We start from the raw sequence: 19,311 nt of genomic DNA, 5'->3' as shown, positions 1-19,311 counted from the left end.
CCCAGATGAATCAATATGCAAGAAGGTTCGAGGATCAACCTCAATGAGGAGTATTCCCCGGACAAGGCATCGTCATGCACCAAATTTGATTAGTAGCATGGACAGGTGTCAATAATGGAGTGAATATTCAAAAGACTTGCCTTTGCGCCACACAAGCACAGTGCCATGTGGAATAGTAATCAATATTGCCTTTTTCAAACTTGTGGCTGATCAGCACCACCTCTATCAAGCAATCAAGTCACGCTCACCTTTGCTTTCCATTCGGTACTTTCTGCATTTTGGCATTTTGGCATATTTTTGTGTTGCCACTGGCTACACATTGCGCCCTCGCTTTTGTTGTTCTCCCTTACCTTTTTTTCTTTACTCAGCCCCACCATGGGCCCCTTACTCTCTTTTTTATTCTCACCGGACGGTCGTTTCTGGCTCCCTATTCCAGTCCACTTCCTTGTCACCTCCACCCTCCTCCTACTTGTCTTTCTTGCTCCCCCACCATACCTGATGTCACCACTCTCCATCCACTTCCATTGCTGATCTGTCAACCACCACATGCCACTGCTGATATCAGCAAAGCCCCGGTGGCTGGTCCAAATTGGGCAACAGGTCCTTCATGACGTCAATCTTCCATTGTATACTATCAAATCATTGGTCGCTCATCTCGCCTGGTTGGAGCGTGGGTGGGTAGTTTTAGTTTTTGAGCTGGAGAAGGTTTATCCCCTTGCGTTGCCTACGTACATCGCTGTCCCATTCACTTGGGTACATTTATCCTTCATCCATCATCTTTGCTACAGCTACACTTACCACACACTGCCAGGGACACATTTGTTCCAGATTGGAACTACTCCCCTCCCTCCCTGGTTTGACCAGGTGGTCCAATACAACCAGTCCATTGGTAAGGCTATGGAACCGTCAGATTTGGACTAGGTGGTGGACCAGTGGCTCCAGTTTCTTTTTTTTCAGCAGAACATTCATTTACAGTGCAATTATTTTTGATTTTTGAATCATTTTTATGGACACATATTTTTTTAGAATGCCTGACTGACAATAAAGGAACTGTGTTGATACTGATATTGTTTTGCCTTGCCCTTTTTTTACTGCATCTTCCTATAACATCATGATTTTCTTACTTTCTTTCTGCTATTGGACTTTATTTTATGGCTGTACAAACCTGTGACATTACTTACACAGCATTCATTGTTCTATTCCTTTCTTTTCCTTATTTTGACAATCTTATCCTGTACTACCTATGCAGGATTTGTCAGCGTACTCCTTCATGTTCTTTCTCATTCTTTTTGCACAGCTATACTGTGCATAGCCTACTTTTCTTTTACTATATAAACCCCTGTATTTTACCTTGTAAAAATAACAAGAACTCCAATCCAGACTTTTTCTCTAATCTCAAGTTCACTACTCTGCTACTTGTGATCCAGTGTGGTCACAATACTTCCCACTGCTACTACTGTTGACTGCTGTCATTGTCACTCATCACTTCCAAAGCTATTGCTATCCCTTTTGATTAAAGTCCATCTGAGCACTACAGTCTGTGCATCAGGAGCCTGCTATCACTGGGAACCTTGTCATCTTGTCACCTCGTTGTTCTCAAACCTACCTGGTGCTACAATTAGCAACGGAGTGCTTGTGTATACTCTTTATAAAACCCCTACCTTTTATATTCCAACTATCCCTCCTCCTGTAACAACCAAGGGTTAGTTACTCTGGCGCACACAGGAACACACTATAAAGGTAGTGGATGGGGAGTGGTTACCCCTTAAGCTGCAGAGAGTTTGTTGGTATACAACAGGAGGACTCGCTAAGGAGTCTCCTGGATCTACTGGGGTATATATACTAATACAGAGTGTTTGTACTTATGTACTATACAGTTGATAAAGTTAGTGGCTTGATGATGTCATGGGGCCTAGCCCACATGACCAGCTCCACTGTGTGAGAGAGTTGTATCTAAAATAAGAAGAAGGCAACGCGGCACGAGAAAGAGGAGTTTGAACAAAAGGGGAAGTGCTGTGTGGCACTATGTGTGAAAGCTAAAGTGTACAAGGTTAAAGCGGTGAATAAAAAAGAAGGAAAGGTCCGAAAATTGTGTTATCGTAACACCTCCTCAAAACCCACACCCATACATCCCTGGGTTTTGCTTTGAAAAATCATTATATGTATCACCCCACGACCAACCAGACTACTCCACTGTTCTAGGAGGCAAAGCCCATACACAAGTTCCGTGGAATCTGGGAGGATTGTGTGTTAGTTTGTTTTGTGTGTGGTTTTCTAACTACAGTTCTCATCATCAACAGTGTCGTGAAGTGGCTAAAGAATTCATCGCAGCATTTATTTTCCTGTTTGTACATAAGTCTGTATTATACAGCAGTATCCGTACATCTCTGAAACAGGCATGCAGGTATGGCCAATTCAGTCAGTGTATGTTATTACTGTAGGCTCAATGTTTATGATTGCCATTCATAGTTACTTGTTTCATCCCAATGATACTGCATGTGTATGTATGATCCCCCACACAAGAAAGACAACAATAACAACCCTAACTTCAAATTTGGCATGTGTGGTCATGTCATAAATGTTACTAAAACACTTCCCACATCCAGTGTTATGCCAACCTCACATTTAGCCTACCAACACCACCACACATTGTAAGCTCTAGACACTGGCATATCTTGCCTCATTATTCAAACTTGACAAAGCTGACTATAAGGTAACATAATCATACTTGCTGACAGAATTCATTCATGATGTACTAATTATAATCTCACCATGCATAGCAGAGAAATGCCAGAACAAAGCTGATTGATAACTCTAGCATTCTAACTTTATTTGTATGTTTATCAATCTGTAAACAATATGATATAACTTTCAAATTTTCATAAACACGGCCAAAGCATATAAAGGTTAATCCCACTGCTGATCAGAAAAGCATAGTTGATACAATTTTTACTGCTAATAATCACATCTATGTCTAAATAATGCTTTATTGGACCTTCACCTTTTTCCTGATGGAAGCATCCAATTAGGCTTGTACCCAGCCAGATCACTGGGTTTAATTTCGGTTACTAGCCGAAATTGTCTTCGAGCACACCCAGTGAACGACCGGGACCACTTGTCACCATTTTGTGAGGAGGATGAATTTGATGAGGTGGTGATTTAATTGTAGGGACTTAAAAGCCATAAAAAATTTCCCCCCAAGTTACTATACAAAAAGGCAATTTTGTAACTCGTAAACATTGAATATAGGAAAATTTTGCGACTTTTTTTGCAAGTGAACTTTGCCAGAAAATGGTAGTGACAGTGATGACAACCTCACCTCAAATTTTTCCAAAAAATATCTATTAACAAAAAATGATCTACTGGTTACAAAAATGCTTTTTTGTATACTAAGTTTTTGACATTTTTTTCTGACTTCTGAGTCCCTACGACAAAGTCCCCACCTCATCTTTGGTGAGGAATTCATCCTCCTCACAAAATGGCGACGAGTGTTCCCAGCCTGCGAGGTTGCGCAAATATGATAAGCGCGAGCTAGCCGAGCAGGTTGGGGACGAACCTAGCATCCAATCATAGTCAGTGTACAGTCACGGTGTTAGAGTTACGTACTATACTGCTATTAATATTATGCCATGTTTGTTCCAGTCTTGGACAATTTTTTGTTGGTTTTTACTGAGGTCAGAATCGACTTCGACGTTCCGCTTCATTGATTGATTAGGATAAAAATGGGACATAAACGCCAGATTTCAGATCGATTCACTCCATCCTCAAAACGTCTGAAATCTAACTCTACAATTTATTTGTCGTTCGAAGAATCCCCTCCTCCATCAGTTACAATCAAGGGGCTCACCTTCACTCCCACCAAAGTTTTTGATACATTCTGGCGTTACGCGGCAGAAAGGCAGGCCATTGATGATAGGCGCCGCAAGGGATTACCCCCACCGTAAGTTTCGTTGTGCGCAAGGTGCTTGTTGAAGGCATTGACATAGGTCACTTTACAGTTGGACAGATGATCCTATATTAGGTGGATATCGATTTTGTAACGTTTTCCGGGTATTGGATCGAGTAAGCCAGTACATCATCCGCGAAGTGATCGAAATTGGACCTCAAGAGCCGACAGAGGTGGTTTTTCGAGTGGTGCTTTTCAACACTTTTACCAGGATAGAAACTTACCAGCTTCTTCGCTCAAACTTTGGTACGCCCACATGGGCGCAGTACAAAAGGAGATCCTACGAAAAAGTGCTGCGGGCAGCGTATGAAAATGGTGTCAAGCTGTACACTGGTTCATTTCAGAAGCCCGCACCCAACATGGGTTACAAGGAGGCCTTCATGAATCATCTGATATTCCTGGAAGTCTTGATGAAAGACTTACCTGACCAGCTAGCAAATGCGCATTATATGGCTGACATCTTTGATTGGCTCTGCTCTTTCAAGAGTATGGGTGATTTTACAGCCTATCAATTGCTGCTCAATTTGTCATACTCTGATGTGATCAATTTCTCCGAGGATGATTTTGTCAGTGTCGGAATTGGCGCGCGTCGGGGCCTTCGCGATTGCTTTGAGGGAAGCCTTTCGCGTTCCGTAGAGGTGGATATCATTCGATGGATGCAGCAAACACAGCAAGATCACTTTGCTCGGCTTGGGTTGGATTTTAGAGGTCTTAGTCCAGACCAATGCTCGATGCAGCTTTGCGATGTGGAACACACATTGTGCGAAGTCTACAAGTATATCCGTCTCTGTAGGCGGGGAACGAGTAATAAGACCTTCCAAATTTCCGCAAAATTGGCCGCAAGACGACTCCCCAAGGCATGGTCCCACCCCGATCGTCAGATGCTTCGCATTAGGACAGAGGAATCAACCGAAATTGTCGAAAAATTCACTGTTTCACAAATATCGGCGCACCGTATGATAAACGGTGGTCGAGAGTTCCTGGTTTATTGGGAGGGCTATAGCGATGACGACGCAACCTGGGAACCGGAAGATATGCTCATGGAAGATGCTCCAATCGCTGTGAAGGACTACTTGACCGATGCAAAAATTAAAAGATGAGGTATGTTTTTCTACTGACGAGTGCGTGATTTCTTATCTCACATGAGCGTGGGCTTGCTCACAGTGGCAGAGGAATAGCATAGTAGAGGGAGGAGCTTTGTTCTAGGCTTCGATGATACATATAAGGTGTATAGCGTCATTGACAAACAATTTAAACTGCTGGGACTTTTGTGATCATAAACAAGACAAGATTCTGTGTGCACGTTATGTACCGTAGTGAAGACTTGGCTACGTCATACGCACGTGCCTTATGAAACCGTGACACGCCTGAGTGTGGGCAAGGCGAACGAACATTTTGTTTTCCACTCTATGGATGAAATAGTCATATCTGCGTAGATGGATCAGAGAAAATTCACGACCTCCGAGGCCCCGGGAAGTTTAAGCCAATGTATGTTGATGCGTTCATTATATCAGCTGCAGTATGGGTCTAACAGTTATCTTACTCATTAGCCAAAAAGCGGCGTTGGGTGGACGAAGTGCCATCAGATATACCAGAGGTCGCAGCAAAAAAGAAAAAGCTACAGGCACTGTCCAGCGCAGGTGGTGATGCAGTCCAGTCGAGTCACCTGGAGTGTAAACTGCGTAACAGGGACGCCATTGTCGCGGACAGAGTCATCGCCTTCCCAACAGAAGTTGTCATTCTCTACGACCCACCCCTCGCGACAATAGAAACCCGATTAATGACTCAAATTCGTCATCTCGATCCAGAAGAATCAGTCTACCGTCGTCACTTCCGTGCCGCACGTCATGTGCTCTTACAAGTAGGACCTTGTGCTTGTGATCTGTTATGGCGCAGTGTGCTAAAGCACCATGAAACTCATATATTGCCCCCCTACGAAGAAGATGACGATGCCGATATTGCTATTGCAACTATCAAGCGCGCAGTGCGCGACTTGGTGAAGAATTGGATGTTTTCTATGCCTAATTTTGACATCACTTCAAGAAGCTTCAATGTTACGCCAAAATTTGCTAAGCTGGTCCAAATTTTGAAATCGTGTCAGATTCTTGGAAGCGACTTCCGTGGCATTGTCATTGGTATATTGATTTGGCAGCACCTTGACAATACGCACTGAACGACTTTCAATTTGTAGTCCAAAAACGTGCGGTTGCATTAGCTATCGTCGATTTGTTGCGGAATTCAGATAATGGACTAGGATTTTTGCGACCATATGCTCTCATATCGACTTCAGATTTTTACCATCAAGTGCGAATAATATCTTTATAACCTAGTATTATCTCATACAATTGATAAATATTTTCAGGACGAAACTTGTCGCAAATTTTCATTGGGAACACACAATCTTCTCGTTATTACCAAGTCTAACGAAGACCTTGATATCTCTGCTTCTTCTCTTGTGATAAAGTGGGCCCCCCTCGAACGGTTGTCGCTCTTGGTGCTAAGTCATTTATTTCAGATATGATTTATTCGAAAGTCAACTTTCATACATTTATGCATGGTGTCATACCGGCAGATGTCATAGCTATCTGGTTCATATGGCAGAAAAAGGAGACGAAACTCACCGCCGCATCCTTTCGGAGCTTACTAGCTTTAGCCAAGAAAATCGAACTTCGATAGAAAAGTTCAAGGAGTATAGGGGACGCTTCCTACTGCCTCACAAACTTGAAGATACTATCCATTCCTACGATTCGCAAACCGAGGACGAAGGCGAGAAGAGTGTATCTCTAAAGGATCCAGTCACCAGCAACCGTATCTGTCTTCGAGATGCCACCAGCACAGTATACCGTCTTGCTGCCGCTATGTACGACGTTGAAAAACCTTTCGATGTTGAGCTATTTCGGATCAACAAACATCTGGATGAGCAAGGATCCTGGACATATTCATGCAATGTCATGTTACCTGCACACCCAACCCTACGGGTGTTTACTGGATCTTCGTGTCCTACGCCAGCCGATGCTCGTCGTTCAGCTTGCTACTATACCTGTACTGAGCTGTTCAACGCTGGGGTCCTTGATTATCGACTTTTTCCGCAACAACGTTTGAAGCCGGCTAGATTCTTGGAAGACGATTTTGAAGAGCCGAAAAAAAATATGTCAAACAAGAATGGCCAAGCTACGCCTAATCATTTATATCCGCGCAGGAAACCTGCTTTTTGGTCCAATTCGCTTACTGCTGTTTTCAACGACACACTTTATCCAGTAATGGTGGCTCTCAGTGGATTTTCTCCCGACCAATATGCTCCTGTTTTACTCCTCACTCGCCATCCTCTACCTCGAATGCACGATTTCAAACTCTTCTTCTCCGGCATCTCTGCACCTCTGCATCTAGCATGGGGAGGCCCCCTCGAAGTTGATCAGAATCAATTGGCTTTACTCCACCAGTATACGCTTAGAATCTGTCGCATTGTCGCGAACAAGCCATTTGCTTGTCCATTGAATGAGATGGCATATTTTTATGCACCCCTGAAATCTGATTGCACTCGTACTTCTAGTCAGGTACAGAGTAAATGGAATATCCCCGATTTTAGTGAATTCATTTGCTGGGAGTCTGTCCGCATCGCGAGTCGACAGTGGGCAACCCCCTTAAATTGGAGAAATGTTGAAGATTTAGCCAATGACACCGCTGACGCCGTTATCCAGGACCGCTGGGTGGAATTCACTAGACGATACTATGTCGTGAAGACCAGGCCAGACTTGTCCCCGATGAGCAAGCCAGCGGATAGTCCTGTAGGTCATTGATTGAATGCTACATCATCTTCATACTGATATGTAATAGCGAGAAGCCGCATATCCTAATCTATTAGAATATTGTAAATCGCGTAGAAAGGGATTAGATTGTCTGGTAGATCAAGAGCAGCCTTTGATCGAGGTGTCGAAAACTCCTGGCTTGTCCAATCATCTGAGCCCGACGTTCCGCCCTCTGACAACATCTGCAAAAGCGTCCGCTAAGTGTTTGTCTGATTGTATAAGTATGTAGAAAATCAGCTAATCTGTCGACTAGATCTCATTCCCGAGCTTTGTGCTAAACTCACCATTCCCGCAAGGTATGTTATCACATTTCGAAGTCTGAGACTAGATAGTTAACCTGGTAAATACAGCACACTCAGGACTGCTTTGCTCTTACCGTCAATCAGTCGAAGGATCGACGATATCTTGATCGTGAAAGAGTTGAATGCCAAGTTTTTCAACCACCATATAACCGAAGAGCTTTTGCTAGCTGCTATATCCACGCCATCCGCGGGCTTTGACTACGACTACGAGCGTCTGGAGGTTCTCGGTAAATTCTTTTTTTCTGCTGCATCCCAAATGTCACTAATGAACGAGCAGGAGACGCATTCTTAAAGTACTTGTCTTCGATTTATGTATTTGTCACAAACCCTGCAAAAAACGAAGGAGCGCTGCATGTGTCTCGACAGCAGATTATTAGCAATAAAGCTCTACTGAAAACTGCCTGTACGGTTGGTCTGCCACCATTTATACAATCAAGGCCCTTCAGCTATAAGGTATGGCAACCACCCAATTTTTCGCTGGTGTCCATCAGAGAGGACTTCACTCCGAACGACGACACAAAAAAAATTTCAAAAGCACCCTCCCAAAGTCCACTAGCTCGCAAAGAAACCGAAGCCATTATGGAGGCTCCCCCCAAGAAGATCGAATCCGAAGACTCCGTGAAGGGGAAAGCTCTTCCAGGCTCACACGCAAGCTCTAAGAAGGAAAACCGCGGTCAGCAGGACACACAATACACACAATGGCTAGGTGACAAGGTAAAGAGCTCGCTCGTCATTTAAACAGTACCAATATTTTAATTTTTTGCAGGCCATCGCTGACGTAGTAGAAGCCATTATCGGTGCAGCCTACATTTCTGGAGGACGCGATCTTGCATTAACTACTGCGAAAACCTTGGATATACCCATTCGAAACATTGAACATTGGGCTGACTTTGGACGGAAGGCGCTAACCCCTCCTCCTCGCGTCACCGCCAAGTTGCGCGATGGGTCTATCGAAGCAGTAGAAACTATTATAGGACACAAGTTCGCGTACCCACATCTTCTGGCACAAGCATTGGTTAGTTACTTAATATATTTTGATATTTTGCTTAAACTCCAAACTGGCGGATATTGTTCAGACCCATGCGTCAGTTCAAGGTTATCAATCGACTTGCTACGAAAGACTTGAATTCATTGGCGATGCTATCTTGGAATTTAGTAGGAATATTCATTACTACTAAGTTTTAACTTCACTCATCCTTACGCTCAGTGGTGATCCGCCATATTTTCAACCGCGACGATAAGATGTCTCCGGGTGTCTTAACATTAATGAAGGTTTGCACAATTACATTACTTTTATCCTAATCGCACTGAAAAACCAATCCAGGGAGCTATGGTATCAAATTCTGCCCTGGCAGCTGTTTGTGTATGGTCCGGCTTACACGAACATATACTGTACGAGTCTTTCCCTCTCGCTGGCAACATCCAAGGCTATATAGATGAGCTGAAAAAGAAGCAAACTGAAGAGTATGAGTTGGCAGCTCGCGAACAGAGAACCCCAGGACAGTTTTGGCTTGATGTAGAACCGCCAAAGGTAAGGTGAATGATCTCTATCGCGAGCCAATTCTTGATACAATGCATCGGGTTTAGGCTCTCTCAGATGTGGTGGAGTCAATTATAGGGGCGATCTATATATCAGATGGCTTTCAGCCCATTGGCTCAGAATTAGTGTTCAACAACATCCTGAAACCGTTCTACAATAAGCATATCACGTTGAAAACACTGTCTCATCATCCTACTAAGGTTATACTGGAGCTCCTCGAAGCACATGGCTGCCAAAGCTTCGAAATTGTGAAGAAAGAGGATACCAACCAACCTGGATTGACGTGCTGTGAAAGTAAGTTCGACTAAGACGCGTTAAATACGTCAGCGGCTAATGACTCATCGACTTTAGTTGTGATCCACGATGTCATTCTTGCAGCAGCTACAGATACATCCGCTGCTATGGCAAGTCGGCGAGCATCGGCTTTAGCTATCGACGCGTTGGAAGGCGATGCTGGATTTTTAGGACGCACATGCGACTGTCGAAATCTCGCCCAAGCCAAGAAAGGCCGTAAAAAGGCTGTGGACAAAATCTTGGCTGACCTCCAAGATAAAGAAGGAAAGGATATTGAGGCATCATTACTGGATTCAACAGTAGCCTCTCTAGGCTAATCTGTAGTCGTATGGGAGGCGATATGATGTTATTCTCTAATAAAGAACAATGCTGTGATCTACTCAAAAACATATGCCTTATCAAACAGCTCCGGATTTTTTCCTGTCATATTTGGCAGTCAGGAAGAGGTCGTAAGCCCTGATTCAACAACAACACGTACAGCTGAAATAATGCAGCAGCGAAAGGCAAGCTGAAACCTGTAGTCAGGAAAAGTGCAACCTTCAGGCCAAATGCAGCTTTCTTCTTCTCCCCCGGGAACTGGAAAGGAAAGTGCTAGAAAACCTTGTGAGGATCCGTGTATATCATACCCATTGTGAAGGGCTACGCACATGATAATCGTGCATCGAACGCGAAAGCACAGTACGAGAACGGCCAGCGTGTTGGCGTAGCGTCAGTGGTGCACGAGCGAGCAGCGACATGATGGTTATGAATAAAACGGTGAACTATTTTCGGGTAAACCCGTGAGTGGAGGTTAGGCTCAATTGCCGACAAGCGAGCACAAGTCACTTCCACCAAATCACACCCAATCCCCTTCCATGAAATCATGTAAGATAGAAACAGCAAGATCTTTCCGTTACGGTATAGGATATCGCTGAAAGACACTAGCCCAAGAGCTGGTTGTAGTGTATTCACTAGAGCCAGTTCTTGGTCAGGCTCCGGGATGACAACTACCCTTCAAGAAAGATCCAGATTTTTGGATCGATGGTCTCAGTAGTCTCAGTACTAGCAGCATAGTATTAAACATTCCTAAGCTTCGCTTCTCCATTGTACTTGTTCTCATCTAATGAGACTTGGGGCCTAACATGAAATTGAAAGTCTACTAGTCTGTCTTTCGGTGCACCTTGTCCTCAGTGCTCGCCTGAGGTGAAAATGAGATACAGTAGCTTCGACCAATTGCATTATTAAATGTGAGTAGCAGACGGCCCAATACAGCTATGTAGTTTTATCTAGTAGTACAGGTTCATCTTGTACAAGTAGTGCCCAAAGCCCCTCAATGGTGATCGCAACATGCAGAGACTATACCAAATTATAGCCTCTGGATAACAATGGCAGACGCAGCTCCGCCCTGGAAATCCTTTCAGGATGACGAACTACAGGAAATAAGAAGATAACTTACACCGTTGCAAATTCCAGCAGCTCCATACTGTCCTGGTTTCAAAGCATGGACCATAGATACGACAATGCGCGAACCCGAGTTCCCAATGGCGTGACCAAGAGCAACGGCACCACTGGTAATAATAATATCGATGTCAGAAGCCGCACATGAAGATATAACAAATACTCTCACCCGTCAATGTTGATCTTTGCAGGATCAATGTTCAGCACTTTTTCTGCAATACGAACGACGACAGAGAATGCTTCGTTGATCTCGAATCGTGATATATCGTCCACGGTCAAGTTAGCTTTTCGTAGAGCTTCGGGTAGTGCAACAGTTGGGGCCATGGGGAAATCAATGGGGTCAACTCCAGCATCGGCATATGCTAGAATAATGTTTAGAAACGAGCCCATTAGTCGGCATAGCCTAAATGAAACTCACAGACTACTTTGGCGAGAGGCTTAAGACCAAGCTCTTTGGCCTTCTCGGCAGACATGAGGATGAGAGCAGATGCACCGTCGTTGAGATTAGAGGAGTTCGCGGCGGTAATGGTACCTCCCTGCTTGAAGGCGGACCTGAGTGATGGCACTTTGTCGAAGATAACCTTCTTGTATTCCTCATCCTCCTTGACCACGGTGTCACCCTTCTTGCCCTTCACGGTGACGGGTGCGATCTCTTTATCGAATACATTTTGTTTCCAAGCCCGGTCAGCGCGCTTGTAGGATTCGATAGCATGAGCATCTTGAGCTTCTCGCGAGATACCGTATTTTTCGGCAGCAGATTCACCACAGTTACCCATGGCAAAGTTGTTGTAAACATCCCATAGTCCATCAATCTCTACTGAGTCTTTGGTCTCGAATTTACCAAACAATGGGTTTTGACGGGGGAGCAGGAAACTACGTAATAGGGGTTAGACCAACTGACTTCATGCAAGTAACACGTGAAAACTTACGGTGCATTACTCATGCTCTCCATTCCTCCGGCAGCAACGACGGTCTTGTAACCGCTCTCAATGCTCTGAGCAGCGAGCATGATGGACTTCATTCCACTAGCACAAACTTTGTTGATGGTAGTAGCATCTGACGACGACTTCATGCCAGCAGAGAGAGCTACCTGCCGTGCCGGGGATTGACCAACACCAGCCTGCACGACATTTCCAAGGTAGATTTCCTCGACAATGGCAGGATCCACTCCCGAGCTCTCAAATGCATGTTTGAGAGCAACGACACCGAGTTGTGGGGCAGTGAAGGTCTTCAGAGCGCCGTTGAGTGAGCCAACAGGCGTTCTTGATGCAGCAACGATGACAGCTTCATGAGACGACTGGGAAAACGTGCTTAGGCAGTTCTATCAGATTTGATCCTAAGAGATGCTCACCATTGTGCGTATAGATTGTGTAGTGAAGGCGAAAGATTTGAAACGAGGTAATGCAAGAAATCGTGCAGCAAGCATGGCAGACCTTATATGAGTTAGACAGGCGATCGGATTACTCCGAAACAGAAAATCGATGCCTTATCACCTCGAACCATACAGGATTGGATTGGTAAGCGATTAGTCATCGTTTGGATGGTACGACTACCACGGGATTGCGCCAATACATCATCCTGCGGCCGCTCGTTGCACCTCGTTCCACATTTCTCAAACACATTCATCCACCAACCATCAAACGCCGTTGCATCAGCTCACTAAGGGGCAGTGACCATTGGTTTGACAGAACGGTACATTTTGTGAAGTAACTCTCCGTGGGTGCAGATCAATTTTATCAATTTTATCAATTTTCTATGAAGCTCGCCCCTTATCGCAGTGCCTTCATGATGCACGTCTAGGACTGTATTACCTTGTTCTTCTCCCAGATCTCGGGCGACAAGAACTGAAACGCCGAGCCTCAAAAATCCAATTCGCAGTTTATGGCTGTTAGCATTAGATCCCGAGTGAACATTCTGTGCTGTAAAATGCTGTCACGGCGCCACCTAAGTGTGTCGAGCAATGCAGCACTATATCTATGCACTTGCTCCGCTCAAGGCTTGGTGCGTCATTTGTGAGAGTTTATGGCATCCATACACAAAATACATACATATTCACAATCAGAGACATCTAGTGTAACAACAATTACTTGACAATTATTTGATATACTTACTCAGACCTTGAAGTCGTTCTCCGGCCCTTCTTAAGGTGTCAAGATCCTTACAGAATGCGAAGCGAGCATAACTTTCACCGATCGTACAGTGCTGTTCGCAGTAGAACTGTAGAAATAATGAGAAAAGGGAACAAGACTCCCGAAGAAGACGCATACCTCGCTGACGGGTATAGAAGATACGCCCAGCTCCATAGCAATGAACCAGCAGGCCCTGGACAAAAAAGCATCGTTTAAATGATTGCGTACTTCCGATCGACATCCGAAAATATACCTGAAATCACGTCCCCGGCCTTCTACGGACTTGGGAAATGGGTAGTTATCTGGGAAATCAACCCTGGATATATCCTTTTGATTGAACAATCAGACGAGAACTGAACGAAGAAAATATTTCCGACACTCACGAGTAATACGAAATAGCTTCCTTCTGGCATGCTGTATTTCAGACCGAGTTTGTCAAAAGCACTGGTCAAAAGGTTGCGTCTCTCCTCGTACTCCCGGTTTTGAATGGCAAAGAAGTTACGCTCCTTTGCCTGTTCAAGCCCAACTGCAGCCGCTTCCTGCAATGGTGAGTTGGTACAGAATACGATACGTGTCGTTACAGCAAGAGTAGGCGCGATAATGGAGGGGGGGCCAATCAGCCAGCCAATTCTCCACCCCGTCGCTGCAAACGCCTCTGAATAACGCGCTTGAGAATTACACTCGGGGGAAATTGTACTATGACTTACTGCCTGCGGAGAGAACCGTCACTGTACGGTCCCACATCCCTGGTAAAGTTGCGAAACGAACATGTTCCTTCCCATCAAAAACAAGGCAATCGTACTATTAATGGCGTAAGAGGTTGAATAATAGTCTATACTTTTTTGGACAATAAATTACGCACGACTTCGTCCGCCATAACGAGGAGATTGAATTCTTCTGCAATCACAGCGATTTTCTCGAGCTCTTCTTTGGTAAATACTTTCCCAACGGGATTGTGAGGTGTATTGATGATAATCATTTTGGCTTTCGGAGTTATGGCCCGTCTTGATTGAAAGTTAAAAGACGAATAGAACTACTGAAATGAATAAACGTACCGCAGCTCATCAAAGTCGATCGTCCAGTCGTTGCTGGTCGGTCGAACCTTATCAGTGTGCGGATGCAGCGGCACATAGACGGGCTTTCCGCCATTGAAAGTCACCGATGGTAGATACTGATCGAAGAAGGGCTCAAACATGATAACTTCATCTCCTTGCTCTAAAAATGCCGTGAAGACAGAATACTGGCCTGTGCACAAAGTTACTTGATCCTGAAGTCGGACAAAGAAGGTATTACATGCCTTCATTGGCCCCACTCGTAACAAGAATCTCTGTCTCTGGATCAAGGGATCTGTTGAAAGATGGCTCGTAGAATGCCTTAATCGCTTCCCTAAGGCGTATGCGGCCTTTGGGATGAGAATAGTGGTTCGTGGCGACAACCTGCAAGGCGTCGTTGGCAGCTTCAGTGACCCATTTCGGGGGAGAGAAATTCATGTATCCTTGTCCAAGGTTGATACAGTCGGCAGGTAAGTTGAGAGCACTGAGCGATCGTGTTAGCTCGGAAGCCGAAATAAGACGGTTCGTCAAAAGCAATACTTATAGATGGACCAGACATCTTGGGCCAAAGCACGACCTTCATAGAGTCGAGAGGCGAAGGGAATAAGATTCTTGCGATCGCTACCTTCAACGTTCTTGGAGCCGTTCATGTGTTTGGGTGAGAGAGACATAGATCGGTATCGACAAGTTGTGAAGCGGTTAAGGAAAAGAGAACGAGACTGAAAGGCCACAGTCAGAATATGGGTCATACAACACGGTATAAAGGTGGGAAGATAACCAACAGAGCTTCGAGCTTGTGCTGACTCTCCGCGGATGAAGTAAACACTATACAGCACTTGGAGTTCTTCGTCTCACCACAATCGGGAAAATCGGCGTCGGGAAATTTTGGCGATGCCGGCGCACAAGGTTCCATGCTTCCATATTGACATGGATTCTTCACAGATTAGGAAAAGTATCGATACCGCTTGTCGCATCTCAGTTGATCCGAACATGCTGATCACCTAAATCCAAGGAAGCGAGCAACTGTACAGCCCTACTTCGCCACATCTGTAAGGTACTTGATTAGATTAGATGATTCCTGGACCCGTACATCTGAGTGAAATATTAAATATTTCCTAAAATGAATGTTGGAGAAACTTTCTAAAAGATAAAATGGGATGAGTTCAAAAACAACATCTGAACCTAGTCTGGTCCGAAGTAAGGACCTTTGGCAGGAACCCCCGCTTTGGTAGTAATAGAGAAGGCACCATGAGCGGCACATTCGGCTTGAACTCGGCATTTTATGGCTAGTCACACCAGGAAAGAGCACATGAAGGTTTCAGCTGAAACAGCTACTGTAGAGAACAAATGTTATGTACATGATCCCTACTATTGTATCACAGCTACAACAATTTATGTAGCACCTTGGACCTATATGACTCTGAATATCCCATTTCTTTTTGCCCATGTTTTGGTTCAGGTGTGTCTGCAATTTGTAGCGGTGTTTTAATTGGAGTGGCTGACAGGTTCACTATCTCAATGGCTCAGCATCTGTTTGGGATGGAAGAAAAATTTGAAACTAGCGTTGTTTGTCATCTGAGAGCTTCACTATCAACTCTACTGATTCACACAAAGGCTAAGTGGTGAGTTACGCTGGTTGAAGCAATAGATAGCCTTTGCTGTGATGCTCAGCCATATTCAATCGGAGCGATTGAGTTTAAAATCAGGGTGCAAAAGAGCTCAATATTCGTGTTATTGGCACCAAAGGGGGGGGGGGGGGGGGGTTCACGTCAAATGGCCTTACTTTGGTGCAGACCTTATTTACAAGATATTGACTCATCATATGTTGAATTAAGTAAGCAAGGGAGACTAATCTGAACCTAAGATCTGGTATGTTACCATCTGCATATAGTTAAAGACAGTGTCGATGATGAGAACTGTTGTTAGAAAAAAACACACACAAAAACAAACTAACACACAATCCTCCCAGATTCCACGGAACTTGTTTATGGGCTTTGCCTCCTAGAACAGTGGAGTGGTCTGGTTGTTTGTGGGGTGGTACATATAACAATCCTTCAAAGTAAAACCCAGAGATGTATGGGTGTGGGTTTTGAGGAGGAGGGATAGTTGGAATATAGAAAGATAGGGGCTTTGTGGCGAGTATAGACAAGCACTACCTTGCTAATTGTAGCACAAAGTAGGTTTGAGAATGACAATGTGACAAGGTGACAAAGTTCACAGTGATAGCAGGCTCCTGACACACAGACTGTAGTGCCCAGAAGGACTCTAATTGAAAGGGATAACAATCACTTTTGAAAAGTGACGAGTGATGATGACAGCAGTTGACAGTGGTAGCAGTGGGAAGTGCTGTGACCACACTGGATCACAAGTAGTAGTGAGTAGTGAACTTGAGATTAGAGAAGAAGTCTGGATTGGAGTTCTTGTTGTTTTACAAGGTAAAATACAGGGGTTTATATAGTAAAAGAAAAGTAGGCTATGCACAGTATAGCTGTGCAAAAAGAATGGGAAAGAACATGAAGGAAGGAATGTACGCTGACGAATCCTGCATAGGTAGTACAGGATAAGATTGTCAAAAAAAGGAAAAGAAAGGGATAGAGCAATGAATGCTGTGAGTAGTGTCACAGGTTTGTACAGCCATAAAGTAAAGTCCAATAGCAAAAAGAGAGCAGGAAAATCATGATGTCATGGGAAGATACAGTAAAAAAAGGGCAAGGCAAAACACTATCAGTATCATCACAGTTCCTTTATTGTCAGTCAGGCATTCTAAAAAATATGTGTCCATAAAAATGATTCAAAAATCAAAAATAATTGCACTGTAAATGAATATTCTGCTGAAAAAAAGAAACTGGAGCCACCAGTCCACCACCTAGTCCAAATCCGACAGTTCCATGGCCTTACCAATGGACTGGTTGTATTGGACCACCTGGTCAAACGAGGGAGGGAGAGGAGTAGTCCCAATTTGGAACAAGTGAGTCCCAGGCAGCATGTGGTAGGTGTAGCTGTAGCGAAGATGATGGACAAAAGATAAGTGTACCCAAGTGAATGGGACAGCGATGTACGTAGGCAACGCAAGGGGATAAACCTTCTCCAGCTCAAAAACTACCCACCCACGCTCCAACCAGGCAAGACGAGCGACCAATGTTTTGATAGTATATCAGCAGTGGTACGTGGTAGTCGACGGATCGGCGACGGAAGCGGATAGGAAGTGGTGACATCAGAAATGGTGGGGGAGCAAAGAAGATGAGGAGGTGAACTAAAATGGGGATCCAGAAACAACCGTCGGGTGAGAATAAAAAACGAGAGTAAGGGACCCATGGTGGGGCTAGGCAAAGGAAGGGAAGTGAAGGAAACGGCAAAAGCGAGGGCGCAATGCAATGTGTAGCCAGTGGCGACGCAAAAATTTGCCAAAATGCCAAAACGCGGAAAGTACCAAATGGAAAAGCAAAGGTGAGTGTGACTGGATTGCCTAATAGAGGTGGCGCTGATCAGCCACAAGTTTGAAAAAGGCAATATTAATTACTATTCCACATGGCACTGTGCCTGTGTGGCGCAAAGGCGAGTCTTTTTGAATATTTGCTTCGTTATTGACACCTGTCCATGCTACCAATCAACTTTGGTGCATGACATTGTGCCGCGCTGCCTCATCAGCCACTGCCTTCATCAACTGTATAGTATATATGTACAAACAAACCTGTAGTAGTATATATACCCCAATAGATCAAGGAGACTCCTCAGCGAGTCCCCCTGCTGTATCCTCACAATTAACTTGTTGAAGCCTAAAGGGTAACCACTCCCTCATCATCCTCTCTATAGCTTGTCTAAGTTGTGCGCCAGAGTAACAAACTCTTGGTCATTACATCATGTGACTATGACAAGTCCGAAAATGTAAAGTAAAGTAAATGGTCACATGATCAGTCATGTGACTTGGACAAAGAAAAGTAAAAGTACAAAAGATGAAGTGTAAGTAGGTGCTGGTATGTCAATTGTAACAGAGGGTGGAGGTGACAGAAAAGCAGACTAGAATAGGGAGCCAGAAATGACCATTGGGTGAGAATAAAAAGGACAGTAAAGGGCCTATGGTGGGGCTAAGTAAAGGAAAAAGGGTAGGGAGAAGCAACAAAAGCAAGAGCGCAATGTGTAGCCAGTGGTGACGCAAAAAATTGCCAAAATGCCAAAATGCGGAAAGTACTGAATGGAAAATAAAGGTGAGCGCAACTTGATTGTCTAATAGAGGTAGTGCTAATCAGCCACAAGTTCAAAAAAGGCAATATTAATTACTATTCCACATAGCACTGTGCCTGTGTGGCACAAAGGCTATACTCTTCATAAAACCCCTATCTTCTATATTCCAACTATCCCTCCTCCTCAAAACCCACACCCATACATCTCTGGGTTTTACTTTGAAGGATTGTTATATGCACCACCCCACGAACAACCAGACCACTCCACTGTTCTAGGAGGCAAAGCCCATAAACAAGTTCCGTGGAATCTGGGAGGATTGTGTGTTAGTTTGTTTTTGTGTGTGGTTTTCTAACAGCAGTTCTCATCATCGACAACAACCAACAGCAGTATTGCGTGGAGCCTTGTTGGAGCCCGTACTATGGTTACCTGCACTCTTGCTGTGAGATATGATGGTAGCGCCATCATCACCATCATTGTCCGAGAGCGCAGCATCCCGGGCAGAGCACTTGCTTGCGAAGGATGTGACAGATGAGCCAAGAGGGGCACAAACAGAGGTTGGAGATGGGAGACCACCGAGCCAGTGGTTCACATTATTGGGTACATCAGAGCTAATGGTGGTGGGA

General features: G+C 44.5%; 6 protein-coding genes across 6 annotated transcripts; 3 read left to right on the top strand and 3 right to left on the bottom strand.

Annotated features, from left to right (window-relative positions):
- Positions 1-3,722: 3,722 nt before the first annotated feature.
- SERLADRAFT_435201 (uncharacterized protein) lies at positions 3,723-5,046 on the top strand (the record flags this gene model as incomplete). Its single annotated transcript, XM_007315454.1, has 2 exons — positions 3,723-3,940; positions 3,999-5,046. 2 exons carry the CDS (start codon positions 3,723-3,725, stop codon positions 5,044-5,046), a joined length of 1,266 nt encoding a protein of 421 aa, XP_007315516.1.
- Positions 5,047-5,334: 288 nt separating this feature from the next.
- SERLADRAFT_446652 (uncharacterized protein) lies at positions 5,335-10,205 on the top strand (the record flags this gene model as incomplete). The annotated part of the gene is made up of 16 exons (XM_007315453.1): positions 5,335-5,434; positions 5,497-5,586; positions 5,657-6,081; positions 6,138-6,250; positions 6,309-6,409; positions 6,462-7,731; positions 7,781-7,955; positions 8,006-8,048; positions 8,103-8,281; positions 8,332-8,768; positions 8,821-9,069; positions 9,131-9,209; positions 9,262-9,326; positions 9,379-9,585; positions 9,642-9,888; positions 9,922-10,205. The coding sequence occupies 14 exons, from the start codon at positions 5,727-5,729 to the stop codon at positions 10,203-10,205; spliced, it is 3,804 nt and encodes a 1,267-aa protein (XP_007315515.1).
- Positions 10,206-10,241: 36 nt separating this feature from the next.
- Positions 10,242-10,894, bottom strand: SERLADRAFT_460814 (uncharacterized protein; the record flags this gene model as incomplete). Its single annotated transcript, XM_007315452.1, has 4 exons — positions 10,242-10,307; positions 10,367-10,479; positions 10,536-10,649; positions 10,720-10,894. The coding sequence occupies 4 exons, from the start codon at positions 10,750-10,752 to the stop codon at positions 10,265-10,267; spliced, it is 303 nt and encodes a 100-aa protein (XP_007315514.1).
- A 185-nt stretch (positions 10,895-11,079) lies between these two features.
- On the bottom strand, positions 11,080-12,780 carry SERLADRAFT_382229 (uncharacterized protein; the record flags this gene model as incomplete). The annotated part of the gene is made up of 6 exons (XM_007315451.1): positions 11,080-11,272; positions 11,324-11,435; positions 11,495-11,687; positions 11,744-12,198; positions 12,255-12,622; positions 12,677-12,780. 6 exons carry the CDS (start codon positions 12,677-12,679, stop codon positions 11,234-11,236), a joined length of 1,170 nt encoding a protein of 389 aa, XP_007315513.1.
- Positions 12,781-12,905: 125 nt separating this feature from the next.
- On the bottom strand, positions 12,906-15,368 carry SERLADRAFT_460803 (uncharacterized protein; the record flags this gene model as incomplete). Its single annotated transcript, XM_007315450.1, has 10 exons — positions 12,906-13,542; positions 13,593-13,647; positions 13,708-13,781; positions 13,838-14,109; positions 14,162-14,255; positions 14,317-14,458; positions 14,510-14,699; positions 14,752-14,990; positions 15,047-15,225; positions 15,289-15,368. 9 exons carry the CDS (start codon positions 15,175-15,177, stop codon positions 13,420-13,422), a joined length of 1,320 nt encoding a protein of 439 aa, XP_007315512.1.
- Positions 15,369-15,844: 476 nt separating this feature from the next.
- Positions 15,845-16,340, top strand: SERLADRAFT_382223 (uncharacterized protein; the record flags this gene model as incomplete). The annotated part of the gene is given in 4 exon segments (XM_007315449.1): positions 15,845-15,965; positions 16,034-16,128; positions 16,178-16,251; positions 16,264-16,340. Coding segments are annotated over 4 exon segments (286 nt in total), but the record flags the coding sequence as incomplete, so codon positions are not given.
- Between the last annotated feature and the right edge of the window lie 2,971 nt (positions 16,341-19,311).

This window comes from Serpula lacrymans, assembly GCF_000218685.1.
Source record: "Serpula lacrymans var. lacrymans S7.9 unplaced genomic scaffold SERLAscaffold_4, whole genome shotgun sequence".
Taxonomy (NCBI): Eukaryota; Fungi; Basidiomycota; class Agaricomycetes; order Boletales; family Serpulaceae; genus Serpula; species Serpula lacrymans.
This window is presented reverse-complemented; position numbering and strand designations above follow the sequence as displayed.